Below are 24679 nucleotides of genomic sequence, written 5' to 3' on the forward strand. Positions count from 1 at the left end.
ATACATATTAATGCCGATTAATACATACGACACACGAGATCCACGTAGCATCTCAACGGGATCTCAATATTGTACCTGGTTAAATAAAGGTACGGTAATGCTTTGGCGCGTGCGTGTGTGTGTGTCTGCGTGTTCACGAAACGGTGGCACAGTGGTTAGCGCACTGTTTGACGATTCCTGGACACAGCTAATGTAGGTGGCAAGCGATATCTCAACCAGACCCGGGTCTCCCCTAGGTCGACTCAGCATCAACACCGGGGAGACGAACGTGGTCGGATGCCTCTTTGGCCACGCCACCCTCATCGAGCGCTGTGCCAGCCTCAGAAAAAAAGAATGTGCTCGCTAACGAGCGCTTTGCTCCCAAGGTGCCGTAGCCTACACGGGGGATCTTTGTCTTTGTTAGAAGCACTGGGAGTCGATAGTCGGCGTGTTGTAATTGACCAAAGCGGCGCTCTGTGCTTTGTCGCCACCGTGTGGCTCCAAGTGCGGTCGTCAAGACGTCGTGAACGTCTCAACAATTTCCCCCCTTCCGAGGAACGGACGGTGGACACGAAATCAGAACCTCACCGCTACTCCGATTTCTCACAACGTCGAGTGTCTCACGGCCGTGCAATGAATTCGCGCGTGTGTTGGCGTCTTACCCCGTGTTGTAAATATCTCACTCGGCCCCGATGTTCTGCAGTGCACTGGCAGCTGCCGCTTACCGATGATGGTTCGGGTCTTTGTGCAAGGGTCGGGTTCCGCAAAACGTTACGAATCCATCTGCATGGCCTTTGAGACACGAAACATGAAGAAAAGTCGTGGGTCTCAAGGATATTCAAGGGCTAATCCTTGAGAACTTGACGCGTGTGGGTGGGTGGAAGGGGGGGCGGAGGGAGAGGAGGGGAGTGGTGCTGGCCCCCTCGTGTGCCGTGCCAACCTTCATAGGTGCTTTTCGATTCAAAGCTTTCGTGACTGCAGGGATTCATCTTCTTGGTTCTTTCGGTAAAGTCACGTAGAATGGAAATAATAAAATAATAAAAATAAAACATAAAACATTATTTTATTATATTATTTTCTTTTATTATGTTGTATTTTTATTATTTTATTATTTCCATTCTACGTGACTTTACCGAAAGAACCAAGAAGATTCATAGGTGCTCCTCGCTAACTGCACTTGCCCCCAAGAGCATGTTGAGGCTATACGGGTGATCTTTGCCTTTGGTGGTCGTGGTCGTACCACGATCCCTCTTCGACACAATGCAGTTACTGGTCTCTGTCTGAGACCACCAACTCTCCTGTAGTCCATGGGCCCAGGTCACGTATCAGTGCCGCCTGAGAGGGCATGGCAACAGTCGTGTCCAGTTCCTTAATGTGGCCAATAAGAGGGCGAGATGTTAACTACCTCGCCTGGTATACAGGAGGTCGTGGGTTCGATCTCGACCCTGACGCTTGCTGCTGCTGCTGCTGTATATTTGGAGGTTGTCTCGCTCTCCGTGGTCTCGTGGATTTTTTCTCCGGGTCTGCCGGTTTTTCCCTCCACATTTTAGAAACGTGCGTTTAGAGTATTTTGATGTAGATTTGAAGTTTTCGTGACTGCAGGGATCCATACTCGTTGGTTCTTTCGGTAAAGTCACGTAGGTATAAAATAAAATTCAATCACGACGTTTCGGGCGCAACACGAGCGAGTCCGTTATCAGGTGGGACAACCACAGCCAGAAACAATTGTTTCATTGTTTCTTGCTGAAGTAATTGTTTCTTTATGAATTCATTGTTTCTTGCTGAAGTAATTGTTTCTTTATGAATTCATTGTTTCTTGCTGAAGTAATTGTTTCTTTATGAATTCATTGTTTCTTGCTGAAGTAATTGTTTCTTTATGAATTCATTGTTTCTTGCTGAAGTAATTGTTTCTTTATGAATTCATTGTTTCTTGCTGAAGTAATTGTTTCTTTATGAATTCATTGTTTCTCGCTGAAGTAATTGTTTCTTAATGAATTCATTGTTTCTTGCTGTGGTTGTCCCACCTGATGACGGACGCTTGTGTTGCGCCCGAAACGTGGTGATTTAATTTTATTTTATACCTACGTGACTTTACCGAAAGAGCCAAAGAGTAGTATTTGGATGCTATACATTTCCACATGATAAGCCACTTCGTAGAGCTGTTATTTGTGATTGGCAGGTCGCTTCTAAAAAAAAAAGCTATATAGCTCAGTGGGCATTACCTGATCAAATAAAAAAAAGTCATAGTTTTAGCTTAATTAGAAATTAGTGGGTTATCAATTAAATTAAACTCTCAGCCATACAAATAACGCGGTAAAACTAAAGTTGTGTAAACTTAGGTGGTCCCACCAGAGGTCGCAAACGGGTCTTGATTCCTTACCCGTACCCGGCCGCACCAGGGTCGCAATCGGGTACCCGATTGGGTACCCGATTGCGACCTCTGGGATGAAGCCATGTTGCAGGCGCGGGTGGGTTGATTCTAGGAACTTGAATTGTGAGAAGAGACAAGACGTTGGGAAACGAGTGACAAACGGTGACTCACCAGTGACTCACGGTCTACCCGTACCCGTACCCGGCCGCACCAGGGTCGCAAACGGGTACCTGTACCCGTACCCGACCGGGTACGGGTAGCCGGGTATCGGGTAGGGTACGGGTATCGGGTACCCGGTTGCGACCTCTGGGTCCCACGGAGGACTACACTGGGAGACCAGGCTTAGTAGCAGCTGCCTGGACTCGAACCCAGGTTCCTCTCAGTGGCCTGACCTCTGAGCCAGCGTCCGGCCACCTACTAAGCCGTCTGCTGTCTCTCGCTGTCATTAAACATTGCGTTACTCTGAACATGGTAACGTCGTCATCACCATGGGATTTTCATCACCACCGACCATCCCATTCCCTCCCTATCTCACTAAACTATCCTATCCCAACAAACGATCTCAAAGTTTGTTGTCCTTCCCCCGCACATCCTGCGTACGGTGCAAAAGAAGTTCAACATACAGTACATGTCCTCCCTACATCTCATCCTCCTTGCCTCCTTGTCATCCCCCCCTCCCCTACATCTTATCCCCTCCATCCCTCCCTCAATCACATCCCCTAGCCTCCTTCTCATCCCCCCCTCTCCATCTTACCCCCCCCCCTACTCCTGTCATCCATCGCATTCCCTGCCACCACCCCCCAGCCCTCTCCCCTCTCTCTCTCTCCCGTCACGTCCCCGTGTCCCCCCTCCAATCCCTCAACCTCCCCATCCTCTTCCCCGTCTCGTGTCCGCGTCCTCCCCCTCCCGCGTGCGCTCCACGCGATGATCCGATCCGCGCGATGATTTGATCCGAGGCGCGCGCATCGCACCATGACGCCACTGCGCGTCCTGCGGTTTGCCGGACATCGCGACCACCAGCAGCAGCAGCAGCATCGTCTCCAGCTGCCACCACAGATGGGAGGATATCTCGAGCGGTGAAGACAACAGGCTCGACGAGTGCGCTGGCCACGATGTTAATGACAAAGGGGCCGTGGCGTGGACACGAAGGCGAGTTTCATGCAATGTCAACGAACGCCCCCGTGTGTGTGTGTCTGTCTCGTGGCGGTGTTGCGGGGTTAATTTAGTTTAGCGCGATTGTAGAGAACAAAACAGCGCGATTCGCATGGGAGGGGGGGAGGGGGGGAGTGATGAGTGGATCGGTGGTGGTGGTGGTGGGGGGAGCGGTGGCGCTGTAGTTAGCGCAGCGGGCGGTCACGGACCCAGCCAGCAGAGGCCGCCTCGAGGTCTCCGTCCGTGAAAGCGGGGATCTCTTCCGAGGGACAACTGGCAGCGACCAGCGTGGTGAAGTATGGTCAAACGACCTCTTGCGTGACGGACGCGGCGTGGGGAACAGTTTGATTGACAACACAAAACGGGTGGGTGGGTGGGGGTGTTTAAAAGTGTGCGCTACTGACAATGAAACAGTTGCACGGCTGAATACCAAAGTAAATCAATCTCCGTGTGTAACAACTAAGAGGAGTTTGTGGTTTGTAAAGCCGCCTCGAGGTGCACCAGGCACAGGAAGAGGTACAGTACACGCGGGGCTACTACTTGTTGAGGTTCGTGTTCGTTTGACGTAGCGGCAACGTTGCAGCAACGTTCGCCCGTGGAGTAGTGGAGACACCCTGTGGCTGCAACTCGTAATAGCGACACAATTACATTTCGATTTAAAGCTTTCGTGACTGCAGGGATTCATCTTCTAGGTTCTTTCGGTAAAGTCACGTAGAAGGGAAGTAATACAATAATAAAAATAAAAATAATGAAATAAAATTATATATATAAATAAAATTATTTTATTATGTTTTATGTTTATTATTTTATTACTTCCCTTCTACGTGACTTTACCGAAAGAACCTAGAAGAGCGACACAATTCTTAGGTTTTTTCGGTAAAGTCACGTAGGTAAAAAATTAGAATTAATAAAGTAAAATAAAAATATGTAACATTTTTATTTTATTTTAATGTAACTTTTATTTATTTTAATTTTTTACCTACGTGACTTTACCGAAAAAACCTAAGAGTATGAATCCTTGCAGTCACGAAAGCTTCAAATCTAGAATTAGCGACACAATGGTGGGACCTCTGTTGTTGTTGTTTGCCGATATCAAATGTTGGGAGCTGAGCTATGGAATGAATTCTCAGGATACGCGTGGCATTGCCCCTGTACTGTTCGCCTTTCGGAGTTGTTCTCTGGCCTGACGCTGCTAGTGAGACTCGGCCATGAAGAGCGAGGCTGTGTCCGGTGTGTAGGACAGTCTCAAAGACAATGCCAAATATTCCAGTGTTCCTGGGTACTAAGTGTTATTTTCTAAATGCTTATGCCTCAAAAGTACAGAAACTGGCTATTGTTCCCCACGAACTTTGCTTTTGTGACCAGGACAGTGCTATTTAGAAATTTACCAATTTTCAATGAGAAAACGTGGTGTGCTTTTGTGTCATTCCTTCACATAAAGTCCTGGTCACAAAAGCAACGTTTGTGGGGAATAATAGCCATTTTTTGTAGTTTTGAGGCATAAGCATTTAGAAAATAACACTTACTACCCAGGGACAAAAATCGTGTTGCGTCGTGTTATCAGAGCATGTTATTTGCTTGTATGATCACCACCAAGTACTGTGTGTGGTTAATGCAGACTTGATTACTTTAAAGTGGTTTCTATTTGGTGTTTGAACATCTTGACACCTCCTGTTTTATTATTTCCAGAAAGGGTAAAACCTGTTCTTGTTTTTTTCATAGGTCGAGTGGGGAGAGGCGTCTTATCAACCGGTGTGTGTGTGTGCGTGCTCAGGTCTAGGTCGACTCAACCTCAAACGAGTTACCTGGGGTGCGTGTTACTTTCCGCAGCCTCTTATAATCTGGAAAATTCGCTGTTTTTTTTTGTTCGCCAGCGTCACAAGGTCGTACGTGTCGTGGATTCTCTCTTTCTCTCGTTATCACACTCTTGTTTGTATTTCTCGTTTCGTATTAATTTTTTTTCAAGCATGTCACGTTAGCGTAACATCTTTGCAGAGTTGGACTTGAGATAAGTACGCGGAAAGTAAAAAAAAGATGTGCCACAAGTTTGGCAAAATAAATAATAACAGCAACGACCATTGAAGGGGCCACAATTTGAATGCCGCTATGGAAATCAAGTTCATGTTGTTATTTCTCAGAGCTGGAATATTTGCCAATTAAGTGCAGAACCAACTTGCCAGCTCAGCACTGTGACCTCTTGAGCCACCGGGCCCTCCTTCCCTCTGCTCATTTTTTCCCTCCAACTTACATTTTCGCAGGGAAGCTTCCACTCGGGGAATGTCCGTCGCACATTTTTGTCAAATATTCTTGGCCGAGCAAACACCGCCACGGATATTGAGCCTGTACCGGTGAAGGACACAGATTCAGACGCCCTCACATTCCGTTCCCGACACCCAGGGCTGATTTTCTCACTGGAACACGCTGGTCGACTAGAGAAAGCGGCACGTATGTAGTATGTTTGTATGTAAGTTGAACTTCTTTCGCACCATATGTAGCCAACCATACTAATCGGAGGCACGTGAGTAGACATACTGGACGTGTTGCGCTTGGCATGGAAATATCCCAGTCACCGACCGTGCAAATATTAAATCACCCACTGTGCGGTGTGGTGAGCAGCGTGAGCAGCGAGATGCCAAGCACGGGGTCACAAGGTCACGGCGGCTGTGATGGTCTCGGGGGCAGCACTGGGGGCAGCACCGGAGGCAGCAGTGGGAGTGAGCGGGCCCCCCGGAGCCGTCGCAGGACGGCCCACCGGGGATCGGATCCCCTCGCCCGGGGACCCTCGGCGTCCCCTGTCGTGGTGCAGGGGTCCCTGCGCCACTCGGTGACCCCGCTGCCGGCCCCGGAGCGCGCCCTGTGCCTGCTGATCGCCATCGCTGGGCACGCGTACGCCTTCTACATCGTCCACCTGGTGTCTCGTGGTGACTTACGTCGGCGGCGTTGGCGTCTTCGTCGTTGATCATCTTCATGATCCGTCGTTGTGATTGTCGTCGTTACAGCAGTCATTATACATCCACCGGCATAATTTTCAGCAGCTTTGGCATCGTCGTTAACAGTATTCAAATCCCAATGGTTGAGTGGTGATGCAGTGACTGCAGGGATTCATCTTCTTGGTTCTTTCGGTAAAGTCACGTAGAAGGGAAATAATAAAATAATAAAAATAAAACATAATTAAATAATTCTCACGACGGTTCGGCGACAACGCTGTCTTCCCGACAGACCTGTTCTTCACCTGAGGACGGCTGCTTGCGTTTTGGCCGAAACGTCGTGAGAATTAATTTATAATGTTGTATTTTTATTATTTTATTATTTCCCTTCTACGTGACTTTACCGAAAGAACCAAGAAGATGATGATGCAGTGGTTCGCGGACTGTCCTATGAGCTCGGCGACCTGAGTTTGATTCCCAGCCACGGCTGACATCAGTGACGTGTGTTACCTGCCATAACCGACACGGGCTGGGGGTGGCCTTCGGTCGACAGTGTTTTGACACAGGGATGTCAATTATTTGCGCGTCATTTTTAAACAACGAATACAACCAAAATTCTCAACGAGACTTGTCATTCCGTTTCAGAGCACGAGGAGGAATTGCACGCCGAGTTTGAGCTGGAGAAGGGATTTTTCGTGTGGGGATTCAAGAAGGCAAGTGCGTGCGTGCGTGCGTGTGCGAGTGCAACCCATGGCTATGTACTTGCATGCACGTACGTCCTGCCTTTTAGGCCCGGGGTGAACTACAACAACAATAATACCATTCATCTCGAAAAAACCTCACTGTACTATGCTAACCCTGCTGACCACCCTTGCCATGTCGCCGTTGTTGGCCCAGGACCCCACGGACTTTGAGTGGACCTTCTGGTCTCACTGGGCCTCGTCGAGGCTGCTCTGGATGCTGCTGGGCCACGTGCTGCTCTCTCAGCTCTTCTCACACTCAGCCCCGCAGGTTCCCTCAACAGCTCTGCCTCGTTGTGCTGCTGCTGCAGTTGCTGCTGCAGCTGTAGCTGCTGCAGCTGCTGCTGCTGCTGTAGTTGCTGCTTCTGCAGTTGCTGCTGCTGCAGCTGCTGCAGTTGCTGCTTCTGCAGTTGCTGCTTCTGTAGTTGCTGCTGCTGCAGTTGCTGCTGCTGCTGAGGTTGCTGTACGTACGTGTACTTTTACACCCCCCCCCCCCCACCTGCGTACATACGCCTGACGCAACCCCCCCCCCCCCCGAATCCTATAGAACGGCCGATATTAAGCAAACAGTCCACCGCCGGCTGCATTAATGAATTAAGTTGCGTACCTTGGCCACTTGTTTTTGCCGAGCTGCGTGATAGCTGCAGTCAGGGGCACGGTGACACACGAGTGACACCTCTCCCACAGTCCTACCTCTCCCGGCAGGACTTGTTGTCTGACAGCTGAAGACACTGAACTGTGGTTCATTTGAAGGCCAATGTAGACAAATTATTATCGAGGCTTCACCCCCCCCCCACTCCCGTTTCCTATGCATACATCAGAGGTCGCAAACGGGTTTTGATTCCTTACCCGTACCCGTACCCGGCCGGGTACGGGTAGGGTACGGGTATCGGGTACCTGATTGCGACTTCTGGGATGAAGCCATGTTGCAGGCGCGGGTGGGTTGATTCTAGGAACTTGAATTGTGAGAAGAGACAAGACGTTGGGAAATGAGTGACAAACAGTTACTCACCAGTGACTCACGGCCTACCCGTACCCGTACCCGGCCGGGTACGGGTAGCCGGGTATCGGGTAGGGTACGGGTATCGGGTACCCGGTTGCGACCTCTGACATACGTACATTGTCAGTAGACCCCCCATACGCAAGCGTACGCATTTGTGTTAACCTCCCCCTACTCCCCCCTCCACGCGCACGCACTGAATGGATGGCCCCCTAAAGCTGCTCGTGTCTCTGCCATGCGCTTGCCGCACAGCTGCGCCCGTGGGGCTGGCTGGCGTACGGGCTGGCGTGCTGCGCCGCGCTGCTGGGCACTGGGGGAGCGGCCGTGGTGCTGGCGCACGCGCTCGCCTCGTACGCAGCGGCACAACTTCGCCGGCCGTCGCTCTGCTGGCTCACGAGCCTGGGCCTCCTCGCCGGCCTGCAGGCCGCTCACTGGAGCCACACGCAGGTGGGGCGGAGGAGGAGGAGGTGGAGGTGGAGTAGGGGGGGAGGTGGGACGAGTCGTCGATGAGGTTGATTGATTGGCTACAAGTTGTGATCGCTCACTGGAGCCACACGCAGGTGAGGAGGAGGAGGAGGTGGAGGAGTAGGGGGGGGGGAGGTATTGTCTTAGAATGATCGCCAGAGCTGGGACGAGTCGTCGATGAGGTTGATTGATTGGCTGCAAGTTGTGATCGACCCCTCTCTTTTTTTGTGGTCGATCACTCAGGGCTTTCTGAAAATGGCGGCCGCCATGTCACATTCCTGTCAACCCCTGACCAATTCAGACCTTATTGGTCACCACGTGCCCTTATAAATCTCAATGTTCATCCTACACAATCCCATCACAAGGGAGAAACACAAACAAATAGACAAAAGTTATGTTACTAAAATTGTGTTTTTTTGCCCGTATTGAAACGGCTGTACGGCATACGAACCTGAAAACTCACTTTCCCTGTACAAGAATACGGGTGAATTGTATGGGTTGACAGCTATGGGTTGACAGGTATGCCATGACATCCTTCCTCCTGAAGGAAAGAAACCCCCTTGGCGAGCCATGCCCATTCTATCGGCTGCAGTCGCTCCACTGAGCAAAGTTGTTTTTAATGTAAGTAATCCATTTATCTATCACGTATGGCGTGGTTAATGGTGGAAATGGTGATGATATAGTTTCTGATGCAAACATTGAAAGATGACGATGTGGTACTTGTTATTGGAGACTAGAATAACGATGTGCTTGCTGGTGCCCCGATGGGAACAGCTAGGACAATTGGAGCTTAATTTCATCTGGGTTCTGTCTGAGTCCGTGACCCGGAAATTATTTCTGTGTCGAGCACAGCACATCATTGACATGCTAATTTCTCTGCTCCAGCAGACCCACCTCTCTCTCTCTCTCTGCCCCACACCCCCTCTCTCTCTATTTAAAGCCACGACAAAGAGGCATTGGGTCTCTGTGTGTTTATGTTGTGTGTCTCTCTCTGTGTGTCTCTGTGTTGTCTCTCTCTGATTGTGTGTCTGTCTGTGTGTCTATGTTGTGTCTCTTTCTGTGTGTCTCTGTGTTGTTTCTCTCTGCTTGTGTGTCTGTCTGTGTGTCTATGTTGTGTTGTCTCTCTCTGTGTGTCTCTGTGTTGTCTCTCTCTGCTTGTTTGTCTGTCTGTGTGTCTATGTTGTGTTGTCTCTCTCTGCTTGTGTGTCTGTCTGTGTGTCTCCGTGTCTGTGTTTTGTCTCTCTCTCAAATTTAGTTCTACCTGATGACGACTGCTTGTGTTGCAATCGAAACGTCGTACTCTATTTAATTTATTTTCTTTCTACGTGACTTTACCGAAAGAACCAAAGAGCACAGCACATCCATTGTGGTTCCAGCATGCCACGTCCCCATTTGTGATGTTGCACACCACATCCAGTATTCTTCCATGTCTGCATTTGGAAATGTGGCACACCATATGAGATTCAGAATCTTTCTTCGGAATCTGTATTTATCCTGGAGAAATCCGATGATCTATGAAGCTCTATTTCACAGATGCCCAGTGGGTTTTCACACATGTCGAGTAGATGCGTCCATCACAAACGGAGACATGCTTAAAATACGACCGACGATGGAGCCTGCACCAACGTCTCCCCCCCCCCCCCGCACCCCAATCAGGGCTGGTACGAGTCCGAGAACGAGTACTTCCTCCTGCTCTTCACGCTCGCCATGACCAACCTGCGCTGCACCAGCTTCAGCCTTGAGCTGTGCCGCCAGGCGGATCCCCCGTGCCCGTCCGTGCCGCACCAGCCCCGTCCACCAGCGCCTGCGGAGCAGACGGACCCCTCGCCCCTTACGCAGACCGCTCACCCAGCCACTGGCTCCTCGCTCTTTTGGCCACTGGTCTACACTTTCTACTATCCACCGCTCCACAACGGCCCGATCATGAGCTACTGCGACTTTGTAGCTCGGGTGAGCTGTGTGTGTGTGTGCGTGCACGCACGCGTCTCTTTGTCATTCATCTCACTTCACGTGGCCAGCGGCGAGACGTTGACACTCCACGTGGCCGCAACGTGCACCTAGCCTGGCACAAGTGCTGTTGTGATGTTATCGTCGCTGAGTGGCGAATGGCGGATGTTCTTGTTTTGTCTCTTTGAGTGTGCTACGCACACACACACAGATACGGCTGGTGAGTTGCCTGGGTCATATGGCCGGCATGCCCAGCATGCCTTAGTAAATTTAGTTTGGCAATAGAGAGGCATGCTTTGGGCTTAAAAAGGCATGGCTTGGGCTTATATGGTACAGAAGGATGTGGAGCTGAGTGGACTTGCCGAAGACGGGTACCAGTGGTATCAATATTGGCCACTGTGGAGGAGGCTCGTGAAGGTTTCGGCGGGGCTGCAGTCGAGTGATTCAAGCACTGTGCTAAGCACCTGGCCACCTGAGTTTGATTCCCTGCCATGGATAACATCAGCAGCCAGTGATTTCCGAATCTATCCTGGCCCTCCACAGGGTCCGCTCAGCTTTAAATGAGTACCTGTTGCAATGTTCCAACATCAGTACTCGGAAGACAAGGTTGACCTGGTAACGTCCCGGTCACACCAGCTCCCATCATGCTCCACGCTGGCCTCAATAGCTGCTCTCGAACAGCATTTGTCCCAACATGCTGCATTGCTATCGCTGCATCTCTGTCATTCTTGTCTCAGTGTGAGCGGCCAGTGTCTCAGCCGGGCGACGTACGAAGCGGAGGCCCTCAGATGCCCCGACTGCCCCTGCTGCCCCTGCTGCCCCGGCTGCCCCGGCTGCCGTGGCTGGCCGTGCGCGTGGCCGCCTGGTGGGCGCTGGCGGAGCTCATGCTGCACCTCGGCTACTTCTCGGTGCTGCACCAGCACGAGGAGCTGCTCGAGTCCCTGCCCAGCGCCACGCTCGGTACGGACGGCGCCGCGTGGCGGGAGGTGGGAGGCTGTTGTTCAATCTCATTACGACGGCCTACCGTCACGGGATCTCTCACGTCCACTGCGAAGCAGACCGCGCAGTTGTGTTTTTGGACGGTCAACGGACACGCGGTATTAACCAGGGCGGCCGCTGGATTTGAACCGTGAGCCACCGCGACAAACGGCGAAGGCGCTACCGCCGGGCCTCCTCGCCGTGGGGGTGGAGGCTCGTGCCCCAGGGCGCACGGTGCTCGCCGCGCCCACTCGGCGCAAGCGAACGGCGGCCGATAAGATCGTCGCGTGAGGCTCGTTCAAAAGAATCGATTAAATTATCGCCAATGTGCGATGCCTCGGTTGTATTTTGAGGCAAGGATGAGCTTCGCGTGAGGTGGCCAGGAGATGGCAGCACCAGCGGTGGTTCACGGCTTGCACTGTTACCGCTTCATGCATGGTGGGTCTTCTTCCCCGTTCTCCGTTGTCCTCCGACATGAAAGCCGAACGCCCGCAAGTTAGGGTTGACCCAACGTCCCACTGGAGCGAGACCCTCCTGTAGACGTGCGCGTCGCTCAGCCCGGCGGCCCGTGTGGTTTGTTGCGTGCGTGCAGCCTGCCTGGCCATCGCCCACGTCAGCTTCTTCTACGTGAAGTACCTGGTGCTGTTCGGGGTGCCCAGCCTCGCCATGCACCTAGACGGCGTCCAGCCTCCTCCCCTACCGCGCTGCGTGAGCATCACACACGGCTTCTCCGACATGTGGAGGTGGGACCCGAGCCACCGTCATCAACACCAAGTCCTCAGCCCGAACCATAACCACACCACCATCAAGCCCCTTTCCATAACCATGCCCACACCTGCACTGCAACTGCCACAACAGAAGCCTATTTGTTATTCCACTGCTGGGCGAGGGCCTCCCCCCACACCGTGAGGGTTATGTACTTTGACGTGGGTTTGGTCGAAGGCAGAGGGCACAGACGTGGAAGCATGAGCTGGTGGTTGCGGGGTTAGAGCGCTGAGTCGGCACTGCTGAGGTCCTGGATTCGAAACCGGGCTGCCACCCATGATGAATGAGGGTTCACAAGCATCGTGAGTTAATGGTCTCAGCCCGGTCACAAAAGACCGCACAAAATAAACCACGATATTAAATTTAATTTTGAACTTTCGTTGGCTAAATGCCACCACTGCCTCTGATAATGTAAAATACCAGTTTGACTGTCGTGCAACAAACAATATTTCATAATAATATGATAATTGGCAACAAAACTGACACCTTTTTTACAAGGAGTCATGTTTGCATTGACCACAATACCTGCAGTCGGAATGCAAACAAAAAACACAACTCTGATAATGTATGCACTGTCCTTGAAATTGATTGGTTCACACCCGAGAGACAGCTTTTCTTAGAGCCTAGTCTCACATGGTGTAAAAAAGGTGTCAGTTTTGTTTCCAGATAAAAGGGTAAAAAACCAATTATCATATTTTGCTTGTTTTGTTCAATAGAATTTAAAAAGGCCACGTGAAGACATTTTATGTAGACGTCATGTAACAAATCTCTTCACCGAACTCACAGCCACAACTTGGTTTTAATATATTTTTGTTAAACCTTATAGAACAGTTAATTTTTACGTTTAATGTTGTGATGGTGCTTTGGATTGGCATATTTGTGCCAGAAATGTGCCACACGTTAACCAAAAATAAATTCACTTGACTCTTCTCCGACACGCACGGGGGATTTGGGACACGATGCGCTGCTCTGTGAGATTTCCAAATGGATTCCTCTTCTCGTCCCATGCCACCGATAGCGCAACGGGGATAAACCTGGGGTGGGAAGGCAATTTTTTTTAAACAATCGTCTATTCGGCGTTTCGTTTTCACTTGGCATGCACCGATATCAGCTTCGGAATAAATTGCGGGGGGGGGGGGGGTGAGGAGAAAGACAAAATTATAATAGTAATTAAATAAAATGCGCACATTCATCAAAACACACCGCACTACACTCGCAGAAGTTTACACGCTCAATAAAGTTTACTCTTCGCTGCGTGGTGACGAGCAAGTTGCGAGCAAACGCGTGTGTGTGAGTGTGTGTGAGTGTGTATGTGTGTGTGAGTGTGTGTGAGTGTGTGTGAGTGTGTGTGAGTGTGTGTGAGTGTGTGTGAGTGTGTGAGTGAGTGTGTGTGTGTGAGTGTGTGTGTGTGAATGTGTGTGAGTGTGTGTGTGTGAGTGTGTCTGTGCGTGTGTGTGTGTGAGTGTGTGTGTGAGTGTGTATGTGTGTGTGTGAGTGTGTGTGAGTGTGTGTGAGTGTGTGTGTGTGTGTGAATGTGTGTGAGTGTGTATGTGTGTGTGTGAGTGTGTGTGAGTGTGTGTGAGTGTGTGTGTGCGTGTGTGTGTGTGAGTGTGTGTGAGTGTGTGTGTGTGAGTGTGTCTGTGCGTGTGTGTGTGTGAGTGTGTGTGAGTGTGTGTGTGCGTGTGTGTGTGTGAGTGTGTGTGAGTGTGTGTGAGTGTGTCTGTGCGTGTGTGTGTGTGAGTGTGTGTGAGTGTGTGTGAGTGTGTCTGTGCGTGTGTGTGTGTGAGTGTGTGTGAGTGTGTCTGTGCGTGTGTGTATGTGTGTGTGTGAGTGTGTGTGAGTGTGTGTGAGTGTGTCTGTGCGTGTGTGTGTGTGAGTGTGTGTGAGTGTGTCTGTGCGTGTGTGTATGTGTGTGTGTGAGTGTGTGTGAGTGTGTGTGAGTGTGTCTGTGCGTGTGTGTGTGTGAGTGTGTGTGAGTGTGTATGTGCGTGTGTGTGTGTGAGTGTGTGTGAGTGTGTCTGTGCGTGTGTGTGTGTGAATGTGTGTGAGTGTGTATGTGTGTCTGTGAGTGTGTGTAGGGGAGCGGTAGTGTAGCGGTTAGCGCGCTGCGCTATGAACCCAGCGACACGGGTTCGATTCCCGCTCACGGCCAACACCAGTGACGCTTATCTGAACCGGTCCCGGGCCTCCCCTAGGTCGACTCAGCCTCAAATGAGTACCTGGTGCGGTGTGTAAACATTGCCACTAGGGAGACAAAGGCGGTCGGGCGTGGTGCTGGCCACCCACCCCCTCGTGTACCGTTCCGGCCTTCATAGGTGCTCGCTAACAGCACTTGCCCCTACAGTCTGTTAAGGCTATATGGGGGATCTTTGTCTTTGTCTTTGTTGTGTGTGAGTGTGTGTGTGGGGGGCGGTAGTGTAGCGGTTAGCGCACTGCGCTACTAACCCCGCGACCCGGGTTCGATTCCCGCTCACGGCCAACACCGGTGACGATTATTTGAACTGGTCCTGGGCCACCCCTGGGTCGACTCAGCCTCAAATGAGTACCTGGTGCTGTGTGTAAACATTGCCACTGGGGAGACAAAGGCGGTCGGGCGTGGTGCTGGCCACCCACCCCCTCGTGTGCCGTGCCGGCCTTCATAGGTGCTCGCTAACAGCACTTGCCCCTACAGTCTGTTAAGGCTACACGGGGGATCTTTGTTTGAACCTCGATGTCCTTTTCTTCCGTTGTTAAATCCCCCCCCAGGAACTTTGATGTCGGTCTTCACAGGTGGCTGCTCAGGTAAGGGGAGCAAGGACGTCGGGACCCTTCCCCTCGGAGCAATTTGAAGTTGTCACCCCAGACGGTCATCCACATTAATCCTCGCCCGCCCACGGACAGATGGATTAAAGCGTGACCATCGGTCTGACCATTAATCACAAACATTCTGTTTACGTTTCCGCTTATGTCTAATAAGACGTTGATTTATGCATCGCTTGCACCGATAGTATTGTCATCACCATCGTCGCTTTTTTGTTTTCTTCATTGAATGCTTTGTTTGGTCATTTAAATCTGGCTTTGCTTTTCGTGGTAATTAATTTGTTAACTTTCTTTATGAATGGTTTTGTTTCCCTAATTCCTTTGTCTTTATTTGTCTTGAACTAAATTATTTCTCAATTGAAGTAATTAATTAGTAATGGAAACTTGTGTTCTTTGACTAATTGCTGTTCCCATGCTCTCGACTGATTCATTGTTTGCATTTTAAATGTGCTCGTTTAAGGAATGCTGTTTGTTTAAAGCGTTGCTTTCACTCTTCGGGCTTCTGTAAGTGATCTCAAATCCACAGTTTGTGTCGATGTATCCGAAGTGATGATTCATGTTAGCCGTGGCTGTTTTCGTGTCTGTGTATGTCTTGTGCTAGTGTCTCTAGTGTATGTCTGCGTCTGACAATAGCGTCTCCTTATATTCGTGTGTGTGTAGAGAGAGAGAGAGGCGTGCCAATATTACTTGTGTCCGTATGTCTCACTCTTTGCCATGTTGGTGTCTTTTTAAAAAATGTTGTGCAGCTTCGTCTGAATCGCTGTCTCTCTCTCTATCTCGTGTCTGAGTTTTTCTCTCTTCGTATCTTTGCAGCAATAGTGTCAACGACTACATTGCTTTGTTTGGTGTCTGTCTCAATGTTAACGTCCGTCTCTTTATATATATCTATGCATTTTTGGTGTTATTGTCTGCGCTTCTGCGTCTCTGCGTCTTTATCTCTATGTTGTCTGTTATTGTCTGTGCCTCTGGAGTTTATCTGCGTCCCATCTCCGTATCTTTCTCACATATGGGGCGGTGACATGGCCCAATGGGAGCGCTTTTGCTGATTGTTTCTATCACTGCCGGTGCAATATCCACACAACACCCGCCCATCTGCGTCAGGGTTTACATTAAAGATCCCCTGGCCTCATTTGAAACGAGGAGGCCGTCGCGTGCCGGCGTCATGGCCCAAATTTTCTCCACGTTCCAAAAATGACCCACGAATTGCTCAATTTGGATTTTCACAGAGCAATCATCGCCCCCCCCCCCTTTCTGTGAAGCCACTGCAGACCCGTGCGCAACACAGCAGCACCTTCCCTCCGCGATAGCCTTGAGCCGTAAGATTTGCACGAACACCGAACGCGTTCAATTATGAATGATCGCGTTCCCCCCCCACCGCTCTTCCCCACCTCGCGTCCACCGTACCTCTCCACCAGTATTCCACAAGCCTCTCGCATCTCGCGCCCGTAGCCCAGATGTCGCAAACGGGTTTTGATTCCTTACCCGTACCCGGCCGCACCAGGGTCGCAAACGGGTACCCCTACCCGGTCGGGTATGGGTACCCGTACGCTACCCGTACCCTACCCGAAATGAGTGACAAACGGTTACTCACCGGTGACTCACGGCCTACCCGTACCCATACCCGGCCGCACCAGGGTCGCAAACGGGTACCCGTACCCAGCCGGGTATGGGTAGCCGTACGCTACCCGTACCCGTACCTGGCCGGGTACGGGTAGCCGGGTATCGGGTAGGGTACGGGTATCGGGCACCCGGTTGCGACCTCTGCCATAGCCCACGTTTCTGTCCATCAACCGCTTTTCGCTCACAAAGTTGCGTGCGCCCAGGTACGTGTACGTGCCGCTGGGAGGCTCGCAGGGTGGTGCGCTCCGACAGGCTATCTCGTGCGGCGCCGTCTTCCTCTACGTCTTCTTCTGGCACGGCGCCCAGGCCTACCTGCTGTTCTGGGCCACGCTCAACTGGCTCGGTGTCACCGTGGAGACGGGCCTGGGTCGTGCCCTTTCCTCCACTCCCGCAGAGCGACTCTCCCTGGTAGGCTCGCTCTCTCGGCGGCTTGCGGTTGTGTAGGTTGGCAGTGACATTTCACATTTAGCCCGATAAATACGCCATCCCCCCCCCACCATCCTGGCAAAAATACCACCCGTGGTTCCAGTAAACACGCAACGGCCCAACGCTTCACGTTTACTGGGCTCCCAGCTTCCACTTATAAATCCCAGTTTTTGAGCTAAGGGAGTGGCAGTTTTTTTTTAAATCTTTTTCTATCCCCATCTTTAGGGACCTCCGCCAAAAAAGACCCGGTTATTCCTGGGACACGGTAAATCGGCTCGCGCGAGAGATGGCGATGGCTTTATGGGGGGGAAAGAGGCCTTCATTCGAACATGGATAGAACGTGGCTGATGGTGACGATGGGCCATAGCTTGCGCGTGTTTGCGTCCGCGTGCGTGCGTGTGTGCGTGTGTGTGTGTGCGTGCGTGTGTGTGTGTGCGTCACAAGGGTGGCCGCCTCTCCCCGCTGGGCCAGCGTCGGCTCCTCGGCGTCATTGCCGGCGCCTCCACGGCGATGGTCATCCTGTCGAACCTCGTGTTCCTGGGCGGCACGGCCGTCGGAGCCGTTTACTGGGACAGGGTTTTCCTCCAAGGTACTGAAATGGGCTGCGATGTCTCCCTCCCCCACTCCTTACCCCACCTACCGCCCCCCCAGCCCCCCCCCCACAGAATATTGCAGATGTGTCAAAAGTCAACCGCTGTGACTGGGGTTGTGGAAAGATTTACACGTCTCGTTTTGACCCACTCCATGTCCGTGTGCCTCTCTCCATGCCTCTGTGTTTGTCTCTTCATCAGTATTCATATTTCCATGTCTGTTTCTCTGTATTCATCTCTCTTTCTCTCTGCGTTTCTCGATCTGTCCGTGTGTTTTGTGTTTATCTCTATCCATGTATCTGGCCTCTCTCCCTGTCTGTGTCTGTTGCTCGATTTCAATTTTCCTGTGTTTCTTTGTCTCTCTGTGTTTGTGTCTGTTCCTGGGTTCGCCTTTGTCCATATCTCTTTGTCTTTGTGTTTCTCTCCGTTGGTCTCTGTCGCTGAATTTGTTTGTCTAGGTTACGTGATTCTGACATGCTTTAATGACTATGCCTTTTGTGTACTTGCACGGCACGTGCATTTGATATAGATTTTTGTTTTCGCAGGCTGGCCATGGACAACCCTTGGGGTGCTCTCGTTCCTGTATTGCTGCGCCCAGTTTGGGATGGACTGGGACCAAGCGAAGGTCCCTTAGGGTGGCTCAACTATTCGCCCCATAAATGTGCACGACTTTACGCACGTAGTGAGTCTTCGATTCGCATCGATTCTTACGCTCGCGGTACGTGCATCGATTCGTGCAAGTAGCAATTGGTCATTTTCGATTTTAAGTTCGTTTTATGTCACCAGTTAACGCGCATCCTGCAGCCACGAAAGATAACCGATTGTTAAAATCGAATCACAATCCATGACTTAGGTCAATTAATCTGATCACGAGGCAGGGGAATATTTATATGCCTGACCAACACCCAGAAAACCTCTGCTCAGTTAGACTAAACTATTTAACACTTCTATTTTTTTATTTTACCAGATAAGGGCCCACTGAGCTATCTTTTTCAGAAGCGACCTGGCCACAAATGGCAGCTCAACAAAGTGACTTATCGTGTGGACATTTATAGCAGTCAAATTCTCCGAACGCACGATTCTAAATGTGGAGGGAAAAAACAGAGGACCTGGAGAGAAATCCACACGACCAAGGGAAGAACGTGCATACTCCAAATATACAGCAGGCGTCAGGGTCGGGATAGAATCCACGACCTCCTGTATACCAGGCGAGGTAGTTAACATCTCCTAGCCACCGTGATGATGATGAGAGAGAGAGACACCGCAAACTCCAAATATACAGCAGGTGTCAGGGTCGGGATAGAATCCACGACCTCCTGTATACCAGGCGAGGTAGTTAACATCTCGCCACCGTGGCACCCACCAAGAGATCAAGACGGAGCCGCTCCGGTTAGCCGCCTCTCTCAACGGCTTTCCTCACGTCACCAGCGTGCGGGCCTGGTCTCCCCTTTGGCGGTCACCGATTCCTGTGGCTTGGCTTCCGCCACTGTGGTCCTCTTGGGCTCCGTCATCTGCGCTGGCCATCTCCAAGCCTCCGCCGTCAGCCTCGTGGTTCTATACCAACGGCGTGGGCCCCACCTGGGCCTCCACAGCCAGGGGTCGCCTCGTGCACTTTGGGGCTGCGGACGCTGCACCTGGGCTCCCGTGGCGAGCCTGGGGCTACCCCTGCCTGCTCCCGGTGGCGCTCCGTGGCCTCCGGTTGCCGGCGCCGCCTCTGCCTGGCCTGCGGTCGCGGCAACTCGCACCTGTGCCCAGTGTGCACGACCCCGGCTGGGCCCCCGTGGCCTCTGCTGTTTGTGTCCGCCCCAGGATGGAGCTGCCCCTGCTCTGGAAGCCTCCTTAGCCTGGTGCCTGCCATCGCCCTTCGCTGGCCTGCTGAGGCCTGCCTTCCAGCATGCGCCCAGTTTCTTCGGCTCCGTTCCATTTTGGAGCCCCCCTGCATTGAACATCGGGCAGCTGAACTCGCGCTCTATCACCAAGAAAGCTGCCCTCCTTCGCAACCCCATCATTGACTTCTCGCTTTTGAGCTGCTGATCCTGCGAGTATTGAACTAGGCCCGACTACCGTGATGCCGTGTCGTCCATTGTCGCCCCAAATGTGGCTTAAATTTCATACGTGTACGGCGATCATCAGAGCCTCATAGAGGAGGCCTCGTCGGAGTCCATAGCGCCGGCATTGCAATTAAGCCTTGCTCTCTTCCGTCCCGGCCAACATCCTTCGACCTTCAGTGCGACTGTCCAAATGCGGGCAAACCCTTTTCTCCGTTCTCGTCTGGTACTGTCCACCCGAGGGCAACATGGACCGCTCTCTCAACCTCTTGCTGAAGTTGACCATCTATTGAAGTCGACCATCTATTGAAGTAGACCCATTGCCGAGACTCGATCCTATCCTGCTACAAGCTGGACGTTAATGGCGGCCCAACCTCGACGTCTGGTGCAGACTTCGTAAATCGTAAAAATATCATTCAAATCGTCAATCTGCGGCTCGAGGAAAAGTGTAACTGCTATAATCAGTTCCCGAAGAAGCTGCCGGCATGTGGGGTGAAACGTCGGACATCGTTCGCGAACACAACACGCGGCGCAACCCTCAAGCGCATCGGAGAGAAACATGCCAAGATGCAAAAATGGGCGAAAAGAGGGAAAATATACACTTTTATTGAAAATGGATGAACCCGAAAACACAGTTCACATTAAAATTCTGACGCCGGTTAGGTAGCGGCCGATTTCAGATGCCGTACCATACCGTGTCCGGCTTTCATGATAAAACGCCTGGGTTTGATTCACGATTTTGAAGTGTTTTTACAGCCGCAAGTGCTGGCCGTACCACTGGGCTGTTCAGAGGTTGTAAAACATTCTGGGAAAATGCTACGATCTGTTTGACAGCAGACGCATAGCAACCAAGCTCATAAACCTCAAGACTTGAGAGTAACTCACGCCGCGTACACTTTGTTAAAGCACCGTTCGTATTTGAGCATTTCAAAACTTCGGTTCGTTTGTTAATTTTGTATAATTTTTTAGAAGTGTTTTCGTTTTATGTTTTCGTTCTGCACGAAACACGATTGTGGTGGTGAGGACATTTGTCGCTTACAAAAAAAACTTGTAAATTTCTAACAATGTTTTTAAAATCTCTACAATGTACAAGATTGTTTTAGAAATGGAAGGCATGGCGCAGAACACCAACACACTTTGCGGCAGTCGCAAATTTCTTAGAATTGTTTCACAAGACACATTTCTGTGTGATAGTACGGTATGTGTGTGCGCGTGTGTTCAAGCTGTGGGGAGCGGTAGTGTAGTGGTTAGCGCCACGCTGCACTACGAACAAGGCAACCCAGGTTTCATTCCCACTCACAACCAACACCAGTGACGATTATCTGAAATGGTCCTGGGTCTCCCCTAGCTCGACTCAGCCTCAAATTAGTACCTGGTGCGGTGTGTAAACATCGCCACTGGGGAGACAAAGGCGGTCGGGCGTGGTGTTGGCCACACCACCCCCTTGTGTGCCGTGCCGGCCTTCATAGGTGCTCGCTCATAGCACTTGCCCCAATTGTCTCGTAAGGCTATACGGGGGGTCTTTGTATTTGTGTTCAAGCTGGAGGGTGGAGTGGTCGCGCTGTGGTTAGCGCAATGCGCTACGAACACGGCGACCCGAGTCTCGATTCCTGGCCACAGCTAACATCAGTAGCAGGCTATCCCTGGATCTCCCTTCGGTTGACTCGCCCTCATATTCGTATCTGATACGATGCGTAAACTATCAGTGCTCAAAGGCAGAGTGTTGCCAGCCACATCACCCGTCCGCCCACCCACAGCACCGTGACAGCCTTAATAGGTGCTCGCTAACATCACTTGTGCCAATAGTCTGTACGACTATATTTTGACAAGCTGGTGGTGGGGAGCGGTGGAGTAGTGGTTAATGCACTGCGCGACAAACCGGGCGGACCTGAGTTTTGCTTCCCAGCCACGATTGACATTGGCAGCAAGTGGTGTCTGAACTGGTCCTGGTCATCCCCTTTACTGGACCCCAGCCTTAAATGAGTACCTGGTGCGATGTGTAAACATCACCACTGGGAAGACAGAGGCAGCCGGGCGTGGTGTCCTGTCCACACCAACCATCTCTTGCGCCGTGCCGGCTTTAACAGGTGCTCGCTAACAGCATTTGCCCCAAGAGACGATGCAGGCAACCTTTGTCTTTCTTGGATATGCCGGTATATACAAGGTGCTTGTGGCCAGGCCCACTGGGTTTATGCTGTTGAAGCTGCTCACAAAGGTGAATTTGGACGTCTGTGTAAAAGATGCCCATCAGATTCCTCCAGTATCAATAAATATTCCGATTATGGATGAAATTTAGAAACCCAGAGCACGTTTCAATTGCGTGCACAAGTTTTGTACAACGTTGCATTTTTTTTATATCATATTCAGAAAAAAAGTGAATGATCTATTTTTTTATTAAGAGCTCATTGAAAAAAAAAGTGAAAATAAACTTTAAGATAAAATCAAGTAATCTCGTGAATGCTTACTAACGCGCGGGTTTTTCCCCACTCCAAGACGCTCACTTTGATTTCCTGATGCACGGTAACAACAGCAACAAGAATATACACACATTTGTTATTTACACAGGTTTATGAAAAGCTTATAAATACTGCAGGTTTTTTTTGGTAATTTACACTTTGCACAGGCCTCGCCGCTTTATGAGTCACATTTGTAACATTTCCACGGTGCATTGACTTGTCATTCGATGTTGAGAGTCAATCCCCTCATTTGCCGACCCGAAGCATTTCGTCAATGTTGCCAGGTTTGAAATTCCTGGGAATTTTTAGAAGAAACATTTTTTTTTCACAACATTCCCTCAAGAGGATGGCGGTAACAAATCCCTTTTTAGTGGAGGCTCAGGCTCACATGAAGTGGGTGAAGCAATGTCCACACGTGGATCGGGGCGGCAGAGAGGACGAGAGGGGGGACACGAGAGAGAGAGAGAATGCTCCGCACGACACAGGAAGACCAGCCAGACACTAAGGAGACACGGATAGCGCCGGACATGGAGACATGGGGACACGGTACACGGACAGGGATATGGAGAGACATTTTTCTGCTCCACCAATGACAGTGCGGCTGCTCACTTATTTTTTCATCGATGTCAGTCCAAGGGGTAGCGCCCCAACTTAAAACAATTGCATCTGAACACTTGCCCAGGATTAAGTATGTATAGAACTTTCACCCTCGCTGTTAAAGCCACTACTCGCTTTTTAAATAAGTTATCGTTTAAACCAGATGAATGATATAGTATATAAAATAAAGTTGGAGGTGGCGTATCGACGCAGTGATTACCGCACCGAGCCATGAACCCACCGTCGTGAGTTCGATTCCCAGTCACGGCTAACATCAGGGGCGAGTGACGTCCGAACCGGGCCAGTGGCCAGAGCAGAGTACGGGCCAGAGAACTTCCATGACCGACGCGGCACGGTAAGGTTTCCATCCAGCAGTGGAGTTGAAAAAAGGGGTGGTAAATGATGACATGAAAAATGTGGATGGTGTGTTAAAGTACTATGCCATTTCTTGATTGCTGCACGTGAATATGTGTATGTGTGTGATGTCCCCAGTTGCTGTATTTGTAATGTAGTAATCAGGCACTGCATTTAGTAGTGAAGAGCACTGCTATTGGAGAACTGCGAGGCAGCAGGCAATCGGTGAGCACTGCCCAGAGTTGGTCAAAACTCCCGGGCAACTTTTTTAAATATTAAAAACGGCGCCGCTGTCACAGCCGTTTGTGAAATGTCCGGGGGGATATTTTAAAACGTCCTAAACATTCCAATAAATTAAATTACATAGGCAAGAAACTGTACACAACAACACCTTTTATTAAACGAGCGCTCGATGTGGGTGCTATTCTTTATCTTTTTAGTAACTAAATTCTCTGAGGTTGTTTACAAACGTCCGGGGTCGTTAACCGCAGAGTTCACGGTGGGGCGTGGGGGGCGGTGGGTGTAATGTTGAAGGCAGGCAGGTGGAAGGACGCCCTTGCGAGGATCCCGTCGATGACCCCTGTGACCCCCACACGGTGGCGGATGGAGACGCCGCCGTTAGAAAACTCCGGAATGTTTAAGGCAGCAACGTGGAAAGACGCCCTTGCGATGACCCCCCCCCCCACCCTACCGTGACCCCCACACGGTGGCGGATGGAGATGCCGCCGTCGGAAAACTCCGGAATGTTTAAGGCAGCAACCTGGAAGGACGGCCTTGCGATGACCCCCCACCCTACCGTGACCCCCACACGGTGGCGGATGGAGTCGCCGCCGTCGGAAAATTCCGGGAATACAAAGTGGAGGTACCGGCGGTGGAATCCTTCGAGTGTCATGGCTTCACCTTTTTGGTGGCTCTTAAAACGGGAAGACAAGAGACGGACCGTTAAGAAATGTATTTTTTTGCGAGTGTGGCAAGCTGGACAGAAACTATTTTTTTTTACCAGGTAAGGCCCACTGAGCTAAATAGCTCTTTTTCAAAAGCGACCTGGCTATCACGTGATAGCTCAACGAAGTCGCTTATCACGTGGAACAGATGCCAAATACTCTAAACGCGAGATGCTGATTCTAAATGTGGAGGGAAAAACCGGAGGTCCGGGAGAAAAATCCACACGGAACATGCAAACGTAAAGTACAAATATACAGCAGCAGGCGTCAGGGTCGGGATCAAACCCACGACCTCCTGTATACCAGGCGAGGTTGGTAACATCTCGCCTCCGTGGTACCCGACCGTCTAGGCCGCTGAACTAGCACGCACCTTTACATTTATACATCACGTGGTATATTCATTTGCAGATCAGCACGTACATGGTAAGCAAGTTGTTTGATGGTGCCATGTTGTCAGTGGTGCACAAGCAGAACAACAAAACTCTACATATCCATCATTCAGCACATTTGGCTACGTACGG

The 24679-nt window shown here is 50.9% G+C and overlaps 2 protein-coding genes across 3 annotated transcripts in view; one reads left to right on the plus strand and one right to left on the minus strand.

The window, feature by feature from the left end:
• The first annotated feature begins 3212 nt into the window (after window positions 1-3212).
• Window positions 3213-20402, plus strand: HHAT (hedgehog acyltransferase). Its single transcript, XM_078868230.1, has 12 exons — window positions 3213-3499; window positions 6119-6423; window positions 7075-7142; window positions 7327-7440; window positions 8422-8616; window positions 10291-10584; window positions 11319-11541; window positions 12152-12302; window positions 15070-15105; window positions 16947-17151; window positions 17614-17758; window positions 18305-20402. The coding sequence occupies exons 2-12, from the start codon at window positions 6132-6134 to the stop codon at window positions 18391-18393; spliced, it is 1812 nt and encodes a 603-aa protein (XP_078724356.1). The 5' UTR covers window positions 3213-3499; window positions 6119-6131; the 3' UTR covers window positions 18394-20402.
• PPP4R4 (protein phosphatase 4 regulatory subunit 4) overlaps window positions 20394-24679 on the minus strand; it is a 60314-nt gene continuing 56028 nt past the window's right edge. For both annotated transcript variants that reach the window (XM_078868226.1, XM_078868227.1), the window contains one exon: window positions 20394-24127. In XM_078868226.1, coding sequence (XP_078724352.1) covers window positions 24103-24127 — 25 coding nt within the window. In that variant the 3' untranslated portion in view covers window positions 20394-24102. The remainder of the gene's footprint in view (window positions 24128-24679) is intronic.

Source organism: Lampetra fluviatilis, chromosome 25 (genome assembly GCF_964198595.1).
Source record: "Lampetra fluviatilis chromosome 25, kcLamFluv1.1, whole genome shotgun sequence".
Classification (NCBI taxonomy): Eukaryota; Metazoa; Chordata; class Hyperoartia; order Petromyzontiformes; family Petromyzontidae; genus Lampetra; species Lampetra fluviatilis.